This window comes from Balaenoptera physalus (genome assembly GCF_965194825.1).
Source record: "Balaenoptera physalus genome assembly, chromosome: 20".
In the NCBI taxonomy this organism is placed as follows: Eukaryota; Metazoa; Chordata; class Mammalia; order Artiodactyla; family Balaenopteridae; genus Balaenoptera; species Balaenoptera physalus.
Window position 1 is genome coordinate 20882156 of NC_138901.1, and position 18510 is coordinate 20900665.

Below are 18510 nucleotides of genomic sequence, written 5' to 3' on the forward strand. Positions count from 1 at the left end.
AGCTAATAATTTTTACCTCGTATGGTTGTGAGAATTTAATAGCATAATGCATATCTTTGGCACACAATGTGTTGGAGAGCAATTGTCTCCCTATTCTCCCTCTTCCTATCATCCTGATTTAACCCTCCTCTCTGCTACCATTCAGGTGGAAGAGAGGCTAGAAGCAAGTTTGGGGCTGAGAAAGATAGTTTCAAGCTGGGCAGTCACTTTGTAAATCTCCAAAGGTGCGCTGGTGGATTTTGTTCTCCTTCTTCTCCAAAACGAAATAAGTGCAACAGCAAGAAGGACCCAGGTGAGACCAGACACAGGACTTTTTCACCATGGAAGCAGAAAATTACTGGGGCAGTTGAGTGTGGTGGCTTAGGGTGGCTGCTTGCCAGAACAAGACAGCCAAAGCCAGTGACAAAGGGAAGATGGGCTGGGGAGAGGGCAGGCCAGTGTTCCTCACCCTCACCCCGAGTCTGAGCTGGGCATTATCTGGGATGTTATATTGCTTAAAAGTGCCACATCTCTTCTTTTGGGTGTTAGTTTCTTAGGGCTGCTGTAACAAAGTACCATAAGCTGTGTGGCTTAAACAACAGAAATTTTTGGCTCAGTTCTGAAGGCTAGAAGTCCAAGATCAAGATGACTGCAGGGTTGGTTCCTTTTTAAGGCCGTGGGGGAATATTTGTTCCATGCTTGTTTTCTAGCTTCCGGTGGGTTGTTGGCATATTTTGGCTTGTAGATGCATCACCCCACCTCTGCCTTCACGTTCACATGGGTTCTTCTTGTGTGCATTTGTGTCCAAATTCCCCCTTTATATAAGGACACATCATATTGGATTAGAGGCCCACCCTACTCCAGTTATGACCACATTTTAACTAATTACGTCCACAAAGACTCTATTTCCAAATAAGGTTACATTCTGAAATGCTGGGGGTTAGGACTTCAACATGTAAATGTGGTGTGTGTGTGTGCACACAATTCAACCTGTACCAGGTGTGTTCGGTTAATTGCGGGAAAATCTTGCCGCATCCCCGCTTAAGAACTTCTCCTGACTCTCAGCTACCTACAGAATAAAGTGAAAAGCCTGACGACTTGTGAGGGTCTTCACAATCTGGGCTGCACAAGCCTAACCGCCTCCCCTTCAGCGCCTCACTGCTCCCCCAGACTCTCTACCCCACGCTGCAGCTCTCTGGAAGATTTATGTTGAACCTCATATTCCCTGCCTTTTCGGTAGGCGCAGCTCCCTCCTTCCCAGCCGGATTCCGCTCCTCTGCTTGCTTTTTCTCTCCTCTGCGTCTCTCCGGAAAGGCCCTGCGATACAGAATGACTGGTAGAGCACCGAGGGACGTGTCTGTCCCCATCCTCCCCTCCAAGCACGCACATATGCTGTTCTCTCCGCACCCCAGGGCCTTGCACAGTTCCTTGCTCTGGGAGCTCCCCACCCGAGAGTGTTTCGGGTTCAAAGATGCCCAAGCTGAGGTTCCCGGAGCCTGCAGGTTTTCTGGCTTTTTATAGTTAGAAAGACTCTCACGCCCCCTGGAGGGCGGGACGCGACCACACAGGGACAGAAAGCAGCCACACTAACCGAGGCAAACTCGTCTTTATTGCCCTTTTTCTGCGGGCTGACACCGGGCGGGCTTGACAGAGGGGAGAGGGCAGGGCCAGGGTAGGGCCAGGACAGGACCTGAGCAAGGGCTCAGACCCCGGACCGTCCTCCGGGCGCGACAGACGAGGTGGCCTCAGCGGGACACCGGCGCCCGGGGCAGGGGCGCGGCGCTGACTCTGCGCCTGCGCGGCGGCCCATGGTCAGGATGCCGGCTGCGTGGTTGCCACTGGCCTGCAGGAGGCGCTGCAACCGGCCCTGGAGGCCCGGGGGCCCCGGCCGCCGCTTGCCCAGCGTGAGGATGCCGGCCGCGTGATTGCCCGCGCCGTGCAGTAGCTCGTAGAGGCGGCAGGAGCACGTCTTCTGACGGCAGCAGTCGGGCAGAGGCTGCGCGGCCGCCCCGGGCGACAGCAGTGCAGGCGGCAGCAACAGCAGCAGGAGCAGCAGCGTCACGGTGGCCCAGGAGACCTAGGGAGGCGGAGACCGGGAGCTGAGGGTCGCCCGCATCCAACCCGTACGCCTGGGCCCTGCACAGCTGGCATCACGCCCCCTCCTGGCCTGTGCTCCTCCCTCGCTGTCGCTTAGCTTTCCTGCCTCTGCGCAGAGCTGTCTGAAGGGCTGTGTTGGAGAAGGGCTCGTGTCTGGCTCCTTTACCTACTTATCCTTGAAGACCTAGCAGAGCATCTCCTCCAGGAAGCCCTTTGAGACCCCCTGGACAGAATGAATCCCTCTCTCCTCTGCGTACCCTTAGTCCCTTGTACCCCCATTAGAGCGCTGACCACTCCACCTGAAAACAGACATGTCTGAATCTGCCCCAGAAGTTTGTGGAAACTTAGCTCAGGGAAACAGAGGCCCTATTTATGCGCTCCTCCCCCCTCACAGTGGACCGGCAGGATCCAAGTTGTTGTCTTGTCGGCCTGCTCCCTTGCAGGGCAAACAGCTCAGTCGCTTTGGACCAGTTTCCTACCCTCTCATGGGGCACAACATCCTCACTTGTAAACTGGGTATTAAATAATTCCTACTGTGCAGGGATTCTGGGAGGATGAAATGAGATGACAGGTGCAAACAGCACCTAATACGTAGTAAAGGCTCAATAAACATGAACTCTTAGGAGAACACGGCACAATCCAATGTTAACCAAGGCAGATACTCAGCCAAGGGTCCACCCCGTCCGCTGCCTCAGAACCCACATGGGAAAAGGCCAAGAGCTAGACACCTTCAACCTTTCTTCTAGCTCCCTGAGCAGGCACTCTCATTGCCCCTGGCCTAATGAGTCACCCCTCCGTCCCTGGGTCTTTACCTTTGTAGAGGGAGGATTCATGGTGTCTGGAGCTCAGAGTGGTGTAGCCGGGAAAGGTGTCGTCCGTCTGCAGTGGTCCAAATAGCCAGGAGCTTTGAGGCTGTCAACTGCAACCCGCTACCAGGGTCCTGGGGTTTATAGTGCTCTGGGGTGGCGGGGGAGAGATGGGTACTTGCGTCCACTCGGGGGCCAGACAAAGGCAAATCTAAGATTAGCCTCCTGCAGGAGGGCCGTCTCCAGGCTGGGCCCAAGGAATGGCCGCCAAGGCACTCGGAGACTGGAGGTGGGTCATTGTGCTCGTGGTCACCTCCCCGCCCCCGTCTGTCTGCCTGCTCCCTGGAGATGGGGCGGTCTCCGGGCACTAATGAGGCCAACTTGCACCTAGGAATCTGGGAGCACAAAAGAGGCCTTGCCTGGGATGCTGGTGTGGGACAGTGTGTCAGGGGAGCTGCTAATTAGGGGCAGGAAAGGAGGCAGTCGTGAGACCCACTCTCCACAGGATGTGTGTGTGGGGGGGACAGGGCAGCCGGGCAACAGGCCTCTCCCCCCGTCCTCCTGTCACTGCTCCTGGGGCCTTCAGGCTCCAGGGCCTTCTTCCTCCACGGAAAAGCTTTCTTAGCTGGCTCTCCCTCCCCTCCGTCTCTCTTCTTCCCTCTGTCCCTTTCACCAACCTCCAAGATGGAGAAACTTGGAGCCAACCCTGGGCAGTGGGAGGAAAGCAGCAAAACCTGGTGAGATCCTTCAACATCCCCAGCTTCCTTCCTACCTGGCTGGGCTGCCTGGACGGGAGGGGTGGAGTCCCATCCCGCCATCAGCAGGGAGAGGGCCACCGTGGGGTGAAGGACACATGCCATCTCTAGGCTGGAGTCTTATCCAGGGCACTGTCTACTGAGCACCAGTTCCGTGCCAGGTCCTGCTCTGGGCACTGGAGTGACAGTGTGCATAGGATATAGCTCAGTTTTCAAGGAGCTCCAAAGTCCAGGTGGGGAGGTGACCCGGCAAAAGGCTAGCTCAGTGGAGAAAGGCCTCTGAAAAAGCCTTGCATGAAAAGTGGGTTTCATCAAGTAAGGTCAGGAGAGAAGGCATTCTGAAGAAGGGACAAAGACCTAGACATGACAGTGCTTAGTTCACGTGGGAAGTAAGGTGTGGTCCACAGATCTCTTCTCTTACAAGAGAGAGGTGACTGGACAAGTAAGTGAGGCCAGGGTGGGTCAAAGGGTCTTATTGGCTAAGCTGATTGGTCTTGATCTCATGGGGGCCGAGGGGCTGTGGGAGGATTTTAGCAGGAAGGAGCTGTGGGCTGGTGTGGGGACCGGGTGGGAGAGGGCAGGGGCCTGGATGTGGGGCATGGAATCTAGAAGTGGTAATTCAGAGGCAGAATCTGAGGCTTGGCAACTGATTGGGATCAGGTGCCGAGTTACTCAGGAGGAGCTGCGGGGCTTTGGGCAAACCTCACGACCCCACGAAGCCTCAGTTTCCCCACTGGTGAGATGGACGGTTAACCCAGATGGTCTCTGGAGCTGCTTCCTGCTCTGATTCTTTATGCTTTACGGTACAGGGCCTGCCCATGGAAGTGATTTGCGGGTGTCGGGCCAGGAAGGGGACCCGTGCTAAGCCAGGGCAAGGGGAGTTGGGGAGCAGCCCCTCCGCATTTCGGTAAAGCTGGGAATGGGGAGAGGTAGGACGAGGGGCTCTGTGTCTTCTGGGTTGACTTAGGCTGTGGTAGGGGTCCCCGAGGGCTCTGCGGGCCCACACACTCAGGGCCTGCCCCAGCCCGGAGGAGGAGTGTGGGGAAAGCCGCGGTGTCCAGAGCTGAAGCTGGGAGGGGAGCCCAGGCTGCAGCAGCACCAGAGCGAACGGGACCACTGGTTTCCCCAAAAGCAGACCCCACGATTCTGGGTGCAGGAGGTTTATTTGGGCGGTGATCCAAGAAAGCACATAAGGGAGTAGGGACGGGAGGGACAGAAGGAAAACCAAGAAGAACTTTGTTAATGAGAGGGTTACCGCTGTGGGCAACTGGTGGTGGCCCTCGGAGGGAGACGACCCAGAATACACTCCGGAGTTGTCCCACTGAGGGACGACGAAGCTGAGGTCTGTGATCACCAACTCCTGTATCCTTGCCGCCTGAGGGTCACTCCTGAGAGCATTAACTCCCAACACTTCCAGCCTGCCTGGTGCACGGGCTGAGAGACACAGGCACTGTCAGCGTGGGCTGGAACCCCAGGGTCCTCCAGGGTGGGCCGGGGGGCTCCAGATGGGGCGCTGCTGCTGTCTGCTCTATCCCTGAAGTCAACTCCTCGGAACTGACAGATGAGGTCGGGCCTCCATAAGGCCCAGCAGCTCTGATGGGCAACCGTCAGCTGACACTCGAAGACCCTGGCCAAGGGCTCCCCATCCAGAGGGGCCCCAGAGGAAAGAGCGAGGCAGCCCGTGACGGTGAACAGGGCAGTGGGCAGGCCTCAGCTCAGGACACCACCCTCCTCTGCAGGTACTGCGCCAGGTACCTGTGCTTGAGGACCCGGGGCATCTCAGGAGGGAAGGGGGCTGAGGGGCAGGCAGCGAGGGCTGCCCGCAGTTCTCTGAAGGCCCCCCACCCCACCAGGTGGACTTGGGCAGGGCCCACGCTGCCCCGGAACCGCAGGGACTTGTAGCGAGCGGAGGCTTCCTGAAGGCAGTGGTCAAGCTGGAAACAGAACGGCCTGCGTGAGGCTGGTGTGGGGCTGGGTGGCGTGTGGTGAGGCACGCACGGCTGTGGCCAGGGAATGCGTGGGTAGGAGTTTCGTGTGTATACGTGTGTGTCTGTGGGACTCATCCCTCCCTTCCCAGAGCCCCAGGGAGGTTCTCCTCCCCACACCCCTCCTCCCCATCCCTCCCCTGTGCCCACAGCACGTGGGGGCGTGCAGAGTGAAAGGGACATGCAGTCATATCCTGTCCCTGTCTCGTGTACCTTGTCTCGATTTTCCTCCGACAAGTTCCTTAGCCCCTTCAGTGCCACAAACACCTCATAGTGGGGAGCAGAACCCTCGGAGGAATCTGTAGGCAAACCCCCCACCGTGGACACGTGCTTTTGTGAACAGGGCAGCATCCAAAGCCGAAGCCTACTGCCCCCACCTGTTCTTCCCCACTCCGAGGTTCACAGCGGGGAGGAAAGGAGTTTCTTGGCAGGGAGTGGGGTAAATGGAGAGAAAATGGGTAGAGGCAGCAGGAGGGATGGGAGTTAGGTATGGGGAAGGACTTTTGTTAGGAGCAGCAGAGCAGGCTGACTCTTTTCTCTTTCCTAGAGATCTCCCAGCAGGGTGGATATGGGTTGGGGGACAGTCAAGCCAGGAACAGGAGGCAGGAGCCAGTGGAGAAGCTTACCCAGAATGCTGCTCTCCACACAACCATGGTCCAACAGCCTGGCCCCTGGCCACTGCCCCACCGCCCGGCCCAAGGCCTCAGAGAACACGTCCTCACCAGTGTCTTCGCCTCGAACACTCAGGGTCTGGCCCAGCCTGGGGAGGAGGAAGCAGGAGGAAGAGGAACCCAGGGCACAAGGATGATCTCTCAGACACCCAGGGGGTCACTTACCTGCAGATGAACCTGACGACCGGACACTGATTGTAGGCACCAACTACCTGGACCACGTCACCCAGGCGGCACCTGATAGAGTAGAAGTGGGGGTGAGGTCAGGCTAAAGGCTCATTAGCTCATGCCCCTGGCTTTCAGCAGGGTTCCAGAGGGCCTGAAGTGGCCTGGGGGTGGGCAGCCAGGTGGTCACCTGGTGAGGCTGGTGTGGTCGGTCAGCACCAGTTCGTACTCCTTGCCCTTCTGGGCTTCGGCCAGTAGGACGGTGGGGGCAGCCTCTTCCCGGGTTCCTTCCTTGAGTGGGAGCAGCTCAATAAAGGGGCCTCCAGGGGGCAGAAGGTACAGGCCATGGGGCTGCTCTGGCCACAGACTCAGGCCCAACGCCCCTGTGGGGAGCAAGCGGCTTCTTCATCTGGTGGTACCATTGCTTTCTGCTGGGCAATAGCCCCTCACCCTGGATCCCAGTCCCCAATCCTCTGAACATCGATCCCACTGCTGCCCTCCCACTCCACCCTTCCTGGCTCTCCCAGGCTCAGCCCTCTGCCTATAAGGTCTTAATTGGGAAGAGGCGGTGGTTCTGGAGGTGATGGACCTGGGGTTAAATGCTCGTGTGGTGTAAATTTGTGTGTCTCTTAACCTCTATGAGCCTCAGTTTTTTCATCTGTAAAATGGAGCTGCTGGTGTTGGGGAGGATTAGATGAGATGATTATATAGGGCTTGCTACTTGGCAGCTAGCTGTGTGACCTCTGCCCCCTGCCCTCACCTCACTACCCTTGAGTCTTGCTGACCTCCAGAGGCAGCATAAGCAGGTGAGAAGAAGGCTAGCCCTTGGCACCACAAGGCCCTCAGGGCAGCCACAGCCTCAGCCTGGCCTCCTGCATCCAGAGTCACCACCACCTGAAGCTTTGGCCAGAGCCGAAGCGCCAGTCCTCGGGGTCCCTGCTCCAGGGCCTCCCGCAGCTCAGCTGCCCGTCTGGGGAGAGATGCTCCTGGGTTCCCAGCCGCTATTGCCTCAGCCAGCTCTTTGCCATCGGCCTCCAGGCCCAAGAAGACGTCTAGGAGCTCGACCGCCGTCCCAGCTTCCAGAGCCCGCAGCCCTGGGGACCTCAGTGCCTCCAGCAGCAGGGCCCTAGGGTCCTTGGTTCCAGCAGGGCCCAACTGGCCCAGGGCATGCCAAGGCCAAGGGAGGGGGTAGGGCCAAGGGGAGGAAGGGGTCACACGGGCCGTGCCTTCTGGAGCCAGCACTTCTGGGCAGGTCTTCTTTAGGGCTGCCAGACCAAGCAAGGTGGCCTGGAGGGAGACAAGAGACAGTGTTGTTGGCCCTGGGCCTGAGCCAGACCCTGAGGACCCAGGTTTTCTGTTTGTTTGTTTCCCATCCTGATGGGAGGGTTTGGCTGCAGTTAGGGGTCTCTGGTGGGGTTAGGCTCCAGCCTTCCCAGTTTACCTGCAGAGAGGCCTCCCCACGGTACTGGTTTGAGGTAGGGGGCAAGAGCTGCCCTCCACCTTCTTCCTCCTGGAGCTGACTGGCCTTGGTCAGAGGGAGATGATTCCGGAAGATGCCTATATCTGTAGCCCCAAAGACATCATAAAATCCTCGTGAAGCCACAGAGTTTCCCAAGAGTTTCAGGAAAGACTGGTGAGGCCCTCGAGGAAGGAACCCAGAATGGGCCTGGGGGAAGAGGGGCTGTCAGGGCTCAGGATGGGAAAATTCATCTTGAACAATCTCGGGCCTGGGTAGGGTCTCTGGGTCAGGTCCCTCTGTGTTGGCAGTAGAAGGGGGAAGGGAGGTCTTCAGGTTCTGGAATCTGACTGTCCTCTGGGGTTTCTTTCTCTTTGGGGCCACCTCCCCAGATCCTGGGAAACACACCTGTGCTCCCCCTGAGGGGGCAGCGGGGACTCTGGGCTCCCTGCAGACACCGCCTCAGGGCCCGCTGCTGGCTCTGGCCCGCGTGCAGCGTGCTCTGCGCTAGGCTCTTCCGCTGCCAGGCGGCTGCCCAGCACAGGGCCCCCCATGCCACACGGTGCTGGAGACGGACCAGCCAGGACAGCCCGGCATCCTGGGACGGCCGCCGCCGCCAGAGCACGGCCAGCGGCAGCAGCAGGAAGAACAGCAGGAGGAACAGCACCATCTCCAAGCAGCTCCTGGCAGGAGGAAGGCCTCCAAGTACTGGCACTGGGGGCAGGGGGGAAAACCCACTTCCTCCCCCCCACTCTCCCGCGCGCACAGGAACACCAAGATAAACCTGTCAGGCAGGTGATGCGGGGGACAGAACATCAAGGCTTTGGGGTCACACTGACCTGAGTTTGGATCCTGGCTCTGCCCCTTGTTAGCTGTCTGGCCCTGGGTAACTCAGCCAGCTGCTCTGAGCTCCGTTCCCTTCTCCAATCTGTAAAATGGGAATAATAATACCCCTCAGGAAGTGCAGGAAAGGCATGGCACGGTGCCTGGCACACAGCAGGTACTTAACGGATGGCATGTCTGGCCCACTACCGAGGGGCTCTGCTTTGTCTAGGATTCACCCTGTCCCAGGATCCTGTCCGCCCCCCACAAGCCCACATGCACCTGTCACAGCCCACTTGTGCCTCTGCCTGGCACCCAGGGCCCCCTCAGCGCTCCCGTACAGCCTCAGTACACAGCCGGCCAGAAGGATGGAGCCACAGCTTTAAAGGGCTGGGCCTGAACCAGGAAATCCGGCCACTGGGCCTGAGGGAGGAGCTGGGGGGGGGGGGCTCTTAAAGGGGCAGGTTGCCTAAGGGCCGCTGTGCTGGGAGCTGGCCCAAGCTGACAGGTGGAGGAAAGTTAGGGCCAGAGTATCGTGGTCCTCAGACTCGTATCAGCTTGAGCCGGGAGTGGGGTGCACCCCATCCTGGAGCAGGTGAAAACTTGAGAACTGTTAAAAAGCAAAAATTTTTTCCAATCCAGAATTGGTCTCCACAAAGGTAGTAGAGGAAGAAAATACTTTTGTTATTGAATAAGCGTCAAAAGCAGAGTGTGACGCATCACAGGCAATCTGCTGGGACTGCAGACAGAAGAGAATCTCACTCCCTTTTAAAGCCAGAGCCAGGCAGACACAACCCATTAACTCCTGTTCTCAAGATAACTACCTGGTAATTGAGGTCACCACCTGTGTTAGCTTATTGGCTTTATACCAAGGAAACACAAACTTCTCCCATCCTTATGGCAGGAGGTAGTTTTGCAACTGGGAATAAGGTGCCCAATGGAGCTTGGCTCCCCCATCCTACTGAAAAGCTTGAGAAGCTGTGCTCAGAATGAGATTCTTCTGCTGTCTGTGGTTAAGCCCTCTCTCCACCTGTGCCCTTGACCCAGGCTTTCAGACACTGAAAACTTTCCCTTCACCCTCACCTGCCTCTCCTTCTTGCAGTCTCTCTTCTTCTCACAGCTGAGCTCTTAAAGTATACAATTCAGTGGTCTCTAGTATATTCATAGGTATGTGCAACACCAACAGTCAATTTTATAACATTTTCATCACCACAGAAGCAATCCCAGGCCCTTTAGCTATCATCTCCCAATCCCTTCCCACCTCCCCACCCCCAGCCCTAAGCAACCACAAATCTACTGTCTCTATAGATACATTTGCCTCTTCTGGACATTTCATTGTAAATGGAATCATATAACATGTGGTCTTTTGAGTCTGGCTTCTTTCACTTAGCATGTTTTCAAGGTTCTTCCATGTGGTACTGTGTACCAGTAGTTCATTCCTTTTTATCGCTAAATAATGTTTCATCGTATGGATGTATCACATTTATTTATCCATTCATCGGTTGATGGACACTTGGGTCATTTCCACTCTTTGGCTATTATGTAAAATGCTGTTATGAATGTTTGTACAAGTTTTTCTGTGGACATATATTTTCTTGCATAAAAATGGAAGGCAAGGGATTCACTGCGTTCCATGGAGTGGAATGTCGGGGTCGTGTAGTAACGGTTTAACTGTTTAAGGAACTGCTAAATTGGTTTCCAAAGTGGCGTCACCATTTTACATTCCCACCACCAGTATATGAGGGTTCTAGTTTCTCTACATCCTTGTCAACACTTGTTATTATCTGACCTTTTGATTATAGTCATCTTAGTGGGGTATGAAGTGATCTGAGTCAGTTTTTGTATTTTCCTGATGACGCATTGATGTCGAGCATCTTTTCATGTGCTTATTGGCCATCTGTATACTTTTTTGGAGAAACATCTTTACAGCTTCTTTACCCATTTTTTAATTGGACTACTTGTCTTTTTATTATTAAGTTGTAAGAGTTCTTTATATATTTTACATACAAGTCACCTATCAGATATATATGATTTGCAAATATTTTCTCCCATCTTTTGTGTTATCTTTTCATTTTCTTGATAGTGTCCTTTGAAGCACAAAATTTTTAGTTCTGATGAAGTCCAACCACCTATTTTTTCTTTTGCTGTTTGTGCTTTTGGTGTTGTATCTAAGAATTCATTGTCAAATCCAAGGTCATGAAGATTTACCCTTATGTTTTCTTCCAATAGTTTTATAATCTTAGCTCTTACATTTAGGTCTCTGATCCATTTTTTTTTAATCTATTTTTTATTGTGGTAAAACATACATGAGTTACCATTTTAACCATATTTAGGTATCCACTTCAGTGGCATTAGGTACATTCACGTTGTTGTGCAATCATCACCATCATGTCTCTCCAAAATTTTTCATCGTTCCAAACTGAAACTCTGTACTCATTAAACAATAACTCCCCATTCCTTGGCAACCACCATCCTATTTTCTGTCTTTATGAATTTGACTACTCTAGGTGCCTAAGGGGAATATTACAGTATTTGTCCTTTTGTGTCTGTCTTATTTCACCTCGCATAATGTCTTCAAGATTCATCCGCGTTGTAGCATGTGTCAGAATTTCCTTCCTTTTTAAGGAAGGAAATATACGTTGTATGTATATACCACATTTATCCATTCATTCATTGATGGACTTTTCTGTTTTTACCTTTTGGTTATTATGAATAATGCTGCGATGAACACGGGTGTACAAATATCTGTTTGAATCCCTGCTTTTAATTCTTTTGGGTATATTCCCAGAAGGGGAAGTGCTAGATCACATGGTAATTCATATGTTTAATTTTTTGAGGAACCACCATACTGTTTTCACAGCAGCTGCACTATTTTACATGCCTGCCTTCAATGTACAAGGGTTCCAATTTTTCCACATCCCCTACCACAGTTGCTGTTTTCTGTTTTGTTTTGTTTTGTTTTTAAACCTTTGACATGGGTCAATAAGGCTGCCTTTAAAAAATATATTTATTTATTTGATTTATTTTCTTAATTTTTTTGGCTGTGTCGGGTCTTAGTTGCAGCATGCGGGATCTTTCGTTGCAGCACGTGGGCTTCTCTCTAGTTGTGGCGTGTGGGTTTTCTCTCTCTACTTGTGGCCCACGGGCTCCAGGGCGCGTGGGCTCTGTAGTTTGCGGCACGCGGGCTCTCTCATGGAGATGCAGGCTTAGTTGCCCCGCAGCATGTGGGATCTTAGTTTCCCGACCAGGAATCAAACCCGTGCCCCTGAACTGGAAGGTGGATTCTTTACCACTGTACCACCAGGGAAGTCCCTGTTTTTGTTTGTTATAATAGCTGACCTGATGGGTGAGAAGTGGTATCTCACTGTGGTTTTGATTTGCACTTTCCTTACGATTGAGCATCTTTTCCTGTGCTTGCTGTCCACCTGTATATCTTCTTTGGAAAAATGTCTATTCATGTCATGTTCCCATTTAAAATTTGTTGTTGTTGTTGAGGAGTTCTTTATATATTCTGGCTATTAACCCCCATCAGACATACGATTTGCAAATATTTTCTCCCATTCTGTGGGTTGCTTTTTCACTCTGTTAATAGTGTCTTTTTTTAAAATTAATTAATTTATTTTTTATATTTATTTTTGGCTGTGTTGGGTCTTCGTTTCTGTGCAAGGGCTTTCTCCAGTTGCGGCAAGTTGGGGCCCCTCTTCATCGCGGTGCGCGGGCCTCTCACTATCGCAGCCTCTCTTGTTGCGGAGCACAGGCTCCAGACGCACAGGCTCGGTAGCTGTGGCTCACGGGCTTAGTTGCTCCGCGGCATGTGGGATCCTCCTAGACCAGGGCTCGAACCCGTGTCCCCTGCATTGGCAGGCAGATTCTCAACCACTGCGCCACCAGGGAAGCCCAATAGTGTCTTTTGAAGCATAAAAGTTTTTCTATTTTTTATTTTTTTGGCTGCACCATGGCACGGCTTGCAGGACCTTAGTTCCCCAACCAGGGATTGAACCTGGGCCCCTGCAATGAAAGCACTGAGTCCTAACCACTGGACCACCAGGGAATTCCCAAAAGTTTATTTTGATGAAGTCCAATTTATCTTCTGCTCCCTATGCTTCTGGTGTCTTGGCCAAGAAATCATTGCCAAATCCCACCTCATGAAGCTCTCTGTTTTCTCCTTAGAGTTTTATATAGCTTTAGCTCTTACGTTTAGATGTTTGATCCATTTTTAATTTTTGTATGTGATGTCAGGTAAGGTTCCAAATTCATTCTTTCACTTGTGGCTATCCAGTAGTCCCAGCACTATTTGTTGAAAAGACTATTCTTTTCCCATTAAATGGTCTTGGCACCCTTGTCAAAAATTTGTTGATCATAGACACATTGGTTTCTTTCTAGACTCTGAATTCTATTCCACTTATCTATAGGTCTATCCTTATGCCAGTACCACACTTTGTTGATTACTGTTTCTTTGTAGTAAGTTTTGAAATTGGTAAGTGTGACTACTTCAACTTTATTTTTCTTTTTCATTTCGTTATGTAGGACTGTATTGTCTAATTTCCAAATATTTGTGAATTTTCCAGGGCTTCTGATGAAGCTGCTCGACACCATTAGTCATCAGGGAAATGCAAATTAAAACTGACTCAAGTCATGTCACACTCCACTAGGATGGCTATAATCAAAAGGTCAGAAAATAACAAGTGTTGGCAGGAATGTAGAGAAGTCAGAACCCTCATGTAAAATGGTGCAGCCACCTTGGAAACCAGTTTAGCAATTCCTTGTTTCTTGTCCAAGTAAACCAGTTTCCTTGTTTAGTGAGTGGCAGGATTATGTTAGTGACTCTTATCTGCTCCCCACTGCTCATCCACACACACAGTGTGAAGCCTCTGATATTGCTACTTAGGGGGGAGTTATGCCCACAGTCACCCTAGCAGGACAGTGATTTGCACAGATCTCTGCTTGTCTCTTTCCCTGACCACACCCAGCTGTTAAACTACACTAGTTGTTGGCTGATTGCTATATTTTTCAACAATGCCCTGGGGAATAAATGGCTCCACAAATTGATCTAATCAAATTCAGGCTTCTTTGAAGGGATAGTTTCAAAGGTCAGTATTTGAGATTTGTTCTGACCCTGAGGGAGTTCCTCCCAGCTGTATCTTTACCCATTTATTTTCTTTTCTTCCTTCCTTCCTCCCTCCCTTCCTTCCTTTCCTCTTTTCTTTTTAAATTTATTTAGTTTTTTGGTTGCGTTGGGTCTTAGCTTTGGCACTCGGGATCTTCGTTGAGGCATGTGGGATCTTCCGTTGCAGCGCGTGGGCTCTTCGTTGTGGCGTGCGGGTTTTCTCTCTCTAGTTGTGGCGCAGGCTCCAGGGCGCGTGGGCTCTGTAGTTTGTGGCATGCGGGCTCTCTCGTTGAGGTGAGGGAGCTCTGTAGTTGTGACGCGTGGGCTTAGTTGCCCTGCGGCACGTGGGATCTTAGTTTCCCCACCAGGGATCGAACCTGCGTCCCCTGCATTGGAAGGCGGATTCTTTACCACTGGACCACCAGGGAAGTCCCTCTTTCCCCATTTCTAGCAAACTAGCCAGTCCAGTTTAGCCTATGTCTCCAATGAAGCTGTGAGTCTCCTGCCAATTGCCTTTCATCACAACCTTCAGTTTTTGAGAGCACATTTAAGCTTGAACTTTTCTTGCAGATGAAATCACTTCCCTCTGTTTTACAGCCTGCCTCTTCCTCTGGGGCAAAACCCTACCCCTCAACATTGGTCACTAAGTTTACAAGTTGTGCCTCAAGGCCACTGCTGTGGTACCCTAGTCTAGACCCTCATCTCCTCTGACCCGGACTGTTGAAATAGCCTCCTAGCTGCTCCCTGACTTCATGTTTTTCCTCCCTTCAATCCATCCTACACACCGGTCACCGTATTATTTCTTAAAATGAACATCTGATCATTCCCTTGCTTAAAAGGTTTCATCACTTACCATCATGCTCAGGTGAGTTAAACTTTCACCCAGCACACTAGGCCTCATCACCTACCACGGTCCTTTTCAAAGTATGGTCCTTGCACTAACATCACCTGGGAACTTGTTAGAAATGCAAATTCTTGGGCTCTCCCCTAGACCTACTGACTCAGAAACTCTGGGGTGGGGCCCAGCAATCTGTGCTTTAACAAGTCCTCCAGGAGACTCTGATGCTCACTGGAGCTGAGACCCACACTTTACCCTTTACTTCACCCACATCCTTCTTTCCTACTTCTCCAGGCCTCTCCCTGGGCTAGTGCCTCTGGCTGAATGCCTTTTCCTTTCTTAACCCCATTTGTTCTTTTTGTTGTTGTTGTTCTTTTTTTTTTAAATGGCTGCACCTTGCGGCCTGCAGGATCCTAGTTCCCCCGACCAGGGATCGAACCTGTGCCCCCTGTAGTGGAAGCACGGAGTCCTAACCACTGGACCGCCAGGGAAGTCCCCCTATTGTTCTTTAAGAGTAAGCTCAGCTGTTCGGTGCCCTTCCTGTCTGTTCTTTTGTATCTGATAATGGCCTTGGGATAGGTTTAAGGCAGCAGGAGCCAATATCCTGTCATAATTGGTTGTGTTAGCTGTCTTTCCCAGCTTTTTGGTTGCGTTGGGTCTCAGGTGCGGCACGCGGGATCTTTGTTGAGGCATGTGGGGTCTTCTGTTGCAGCACGTGGGCTCTTCATTGTGGCATGTGGGTTTTCTCTCTCTAGTTGTGGCGCGGGCTCCAGGGCGCGTGGATTCCCAGATTGCAATCCTCTTGAGGGCAGGAATCATTTCTCATCCTACACACAAGCCTGGCTCAGGGCAGGCACTCTAAATGTGCTGAATTTTAAGGATGAACTTTCTAACAGGAATAGGAGATAAAAGACTATCATTCTAATTTTCAAAACCTCATGTGAACAGGAAAGTAAGAAATGCCCCCATTTGCCATCAAAGCCGGTGACATACACACTCTGAGGCAGCCAATGCCCAACTAGTTCCTCTTTTCAGAGTCACACTGATGATTTCAAATTTTTTGCTATGAAAGCCACTCTATCTCACCACCTGACGGAAAAAAATAAAAACAGGACTCAATATTGTCCATTTAGAAGAAGTATTTATTGTAACATAAAATACACAGTTTTGTGACTGCCCCAAATTGTACACAATACTTTTTTGGTGCCTATATACTAACCTGCCTCAACACTAAAATCTGTATCTGAAATAATTTCACGAAGTTTTATAAAGAAAAATTATAAAAAGTATGTTTCCATTTTAAGTTATATTCACTTTTAGTCTCCCTCCCACCCCCTACAAAGCCCTGCACATACCACACACTGAAACATTTTGATGACGTGCATGTGTGTGTCTGGGAGCGAGTGAGAGGCTGAGGCCGTCAACACGTGCCGTCACCTCTCCTTGTGGTTTGCAGAACAGGGAGAAGAGAGAAGATATATGCAGATAGCGAGCGCACCTTTCTGTCAAAAATCTCTCCCATCTACAGGCATAGCCTCAGGAGAACGGAGGACAGCTCAGCCACTGGACGTGCGCGGGAACCCCAGGCTCCGGGCAGCCGCTCTCGTGGGAACCCGTCCCCCCCAACCCCAGCGCTAACTATGCAGTGAGAGCTCTGCCCTCGGCACGCCTGCGGCTAGGCCCACTGCTCATCTGAAAGTGGGTCAATCCCTGCCCCCCAGGGCTGCTGCGACAACCAGGGCCGGCACTCAGGGTGCCGGGTGTCGGGCACGAGAGGTCTCTTTGAGTCCGGGAGCAGCCAGGCTTCCTTTCTACCTTTCCCCAACACTCCCATCCTCAGGGGGGATTTTAATCAAATCTTGAGGGGACGTAAGGGGCTTCGCAGCATCCTGCGTCGGTGCTGGCATCCACGGAGGGGTCAGCCTGCTCCTCAGAGGCAGAGACGGTCTACTGCCCGGCACAGAAAAATAAATCAGTGTATGAAACCAAGCTAGGGCAAAGAGCAGCTTGTAAAAAGTCCTCTTTCAATAAATAATTTACTACAGAGGAATATTTTCCTTTAATGTCAAAACACTGATAAATTCAGAAGTTATTTTTGTAAAAAAAATATGTTTATTTACTCACATGTATAAAAATAATGTTTTTAGGGCCATTCTCTCCTGGGTGTGGTCAGGCCCTTCTTTTGGAGGGGGGCTGGGGGTGACCTCACGGGCCTAACCCCAAAGTTATACCTGCTTCCCCCTCTTCCCACCTGCCTGCCATGGCCCATTCCTTCCTTCTGGTGTAAAGCCATGGAAGAAACTTTGGATAAAGTTATGCCGAGGATTTTTGGTTTTGCTTTGTTTTTGCAAAGCAAACTTCTCAGCAAACTCGCTGACTGCATTTCCCCAAATTACCAATGCCGACACCCAGCACCCTGCACCAGGGTGGCAGCGCACTGGTCCTGGGTTCAGCCCGCATTCCTGCCACCCACTCCGCAAGACATTGTGTGCGAACAGTGAAGGGAAAAGAGGTGACCTGCGTCTCAATGGCACAGGACCTGACGCAGGAAGAAAGAATTCTGATGTCAAATTAGGGTGGGAAGGGAAAAACAAGTCCCAATTTGGAAACAAAAACACCATTCAACCTTTGCAAAAAGCCGTTATCAATAAGCCTTTGGAAAGCCTCGCTTGTGCCTCTACCAGCACAGAGGAAGGACAGGCAGACTGGACGGCCGCTCCCGGGTAACAAGACAACGTTCTCAGCGCCTGCGAGCCGGGGCTGGGCAGTCCACTCTGGCCACGACACAAAGGACATCAACACTGTAAGCTCTAGTTATGTGACTCTCTTTTCTTTCCTCTACTTCATCAAACGTGTCTGCACATGTGTACGCACATAGGGACTAAGCGGCAACTCCATGGGGGCTGGGAGTCAGCGGGAGAGGCAGAGAACATTTAGATGGGTTACGGGTTATTTAAAAAGCCACTACCCATCCGAAAACCCACGTCTTCCCTTGCCCCAGCGATTGCTGTTATGTCCCCCCTTCTCCCATCCCTACCGAGGAAAACGGGGATTGGGGGACAGGGAAGGAGGGAGGACTGGTTTTCTTTGTGAAAAGGCAGCTTCTACGTTTCAGAAGAAAAGTGGAGACAATCATGTTTATATATCAATGGCTTGGCAGACACAGTGACAAAGATTCACCAGACACGAGGTGCTTTCACCTCCCTCTGTCCTTCTCTCACTTGAACAGCCACATGTCAAAGTTCAGCCACCCTCAAAACACATGGCCAAGTTCCAGGGTTCATGGAACTAACTGCCTTTCTGCACAAGGTTAAAACAACCACAGCCTCTGTTTGTGGCCCCAGTGCTGCAGCTAAACTCCGGACAGCAAGGGGAAGAAACAGCCCAACGTGCAATCTCACACACACACACACCCACACCCACACACTCACATTCCCTTCACTGGTGCCACCATGCACAGAAACACTAAAGTCACAACTAGTATTAACACTTCACATTATGAGTATTGTTTCCAAAGAGAAGCGATTCATGGAATTAAAACATCCACAAAAGTAACTCCTCTGGCGAGGATGAAGAAGCTGGAGGTGGCCACGGGGGGTCACGACTGTGCATGGGGGATCCACTGACTGTCCATAGGTCGGCCTAAGAGCTCCTCCACGCGCCGTGCCACGTCCATCGTGTCGTCCAGATCAAAGTCCCCATCGTTGTCAATGACAGGGTCAGGGCTTGGGAGGGAAAGAGGAGAGGTTTAGGGAAGGGAAAGGTTGCCAGAGGCCAGTGAGGGGCAGCAGAGACCACCCCGCACCCCACCAGGTGAGCGGCTCAAGAC

The 18510-nt window shown here is 51.9% G+C and overlaps 3 protein-coding genes across 7 annotated transcripts in view; all 3 read right to left on the reverse strand.

The window, feature by feature from the left end:
• Window positions 1–1566: 1566 nt before the first annotated feature.
• Window positions 1567–4245, reverse strand: HCRT (hypocretin neuropeptide precursor). Its single transcript, XM_082440612.1, has 2 exons — window positions 2889–4245; window positions 1567–2056 (listed from the first exon to the last, which is right to left on the reverse strand). Exons 1-2 carry the CDS (start codon window positions 2907–2909, stop codon window positions 1682–1684), a joined length of 396 nt encoding a protein of 131 aa, XP_082296738.1. The 5' UTR covers window positions 2910–4245; the 3' UTR covers window positions 1567–1681.
• Window positions 4246–4343: 98 nt separating this feature from the next.
• On the reverse strand, window positions 4344–9167 carry GHDC (GH3 domain containing). Of its 3 annotated transcripts, none has more exons than XM_082440603.1 (10): window positions 9019–9167; window positions 8754–8842; window positions 8323–8597; window positions 7900–8021; window positions 7244–7745; window positions 6649–6841; window positions 6459–6530; window positions 6249–6382; window positions 5778–5921; window positions 4344–5071 (listed from the first exon to the last, which is right to left on the reverse strand). In XM_082440603.1, exons 3-10 carry the CDS (start codon window positions 8582–8584, stop codon window positions 4359–4361), a joined length of 2142 nt encoding a protein of 713 aa, XP_082296729.1. In that variant the 5' UTR covers window positions 8585–8597; window positions 8754–8842; window positions 9019–9167; the 3' UTR covers window positions 4344–4358. The 3 variants fall into 3 exon arrangements, with proteins under 3 accessions (XP_082296729.1, XP_082296730.1, XP_082296731.1); XM_082440604.1 differs by having other exon boundaries at window positions 4782–5071; window positions 5836–5921; window positions 9019–9145; XM_082440605.1 differs by lacking the exon at window positions 9019–9167 and having other exon boundaries at window positions 4782–5571; window positions 5836–5921; window positions 8754–8770.
• A 6635-nt stretch (window positions 9168–15802) lies between these two features.
• STAT5B (signal transducer and activator of transcription 5B) overlaps window positions 15803–18510 on the reverse strand; it is a 69686-nt gene continuing 66978 nt past the window's right edge. For all 3 annotated transcript variants that reach the window (XM_082440582.1, XM_082440580.1, XM_082440581.1), the window contains one exon: window positions 15803–18406. In XM_082440582.1, the coding sequence (XP_082296708.1) occupies window positions 18280–18406 (127 nt within the window). In that variant the 3' untranslated portion in view covers window positions 15803–18279. The remainder of the gene's footprint in view (window positions 18407–18510) is intronic.

Excerpts from the sequence above, each read along its gene's own strand:
- GHDC (XM_082440603.1), bottom strand. The coding sequence starts at position 8,584 with ATGGTGCTGTTCCTCCTGCTGTTCTTCCTGCTGCTGCCGCTGGCCGTG. Across the intron at positions 8,022-8,322 it reads CCCCCTCAGGGGGAGCACAG|ATATAGGCATCTTCCGGAAT; the intron begins GTGTGTTTCCCA and ends TTGGGGCTACAG. Across the intron at positions 5,922-6,248 it reads TGTGGAGAGCAGCATTCTGG|ATTCCTCCGAGGGTTCTGCT; the intron begins GTAAGCTTCTCC and ends GTTTGCCTACAG.
- HCRT (XM_082440612.1), bottom strand. The coding sequence starts at position 2,909 with ATGAATCCTCCCTCTACAAAG. Across the intron at positions 2,057-2,888 it reads TGAATCCTCCCTCTACAAAG|GTCTCCTGGGCCACCGTGAC; the intron begins GTAAAGACCCAG and ends CCGCCTCCCTAG.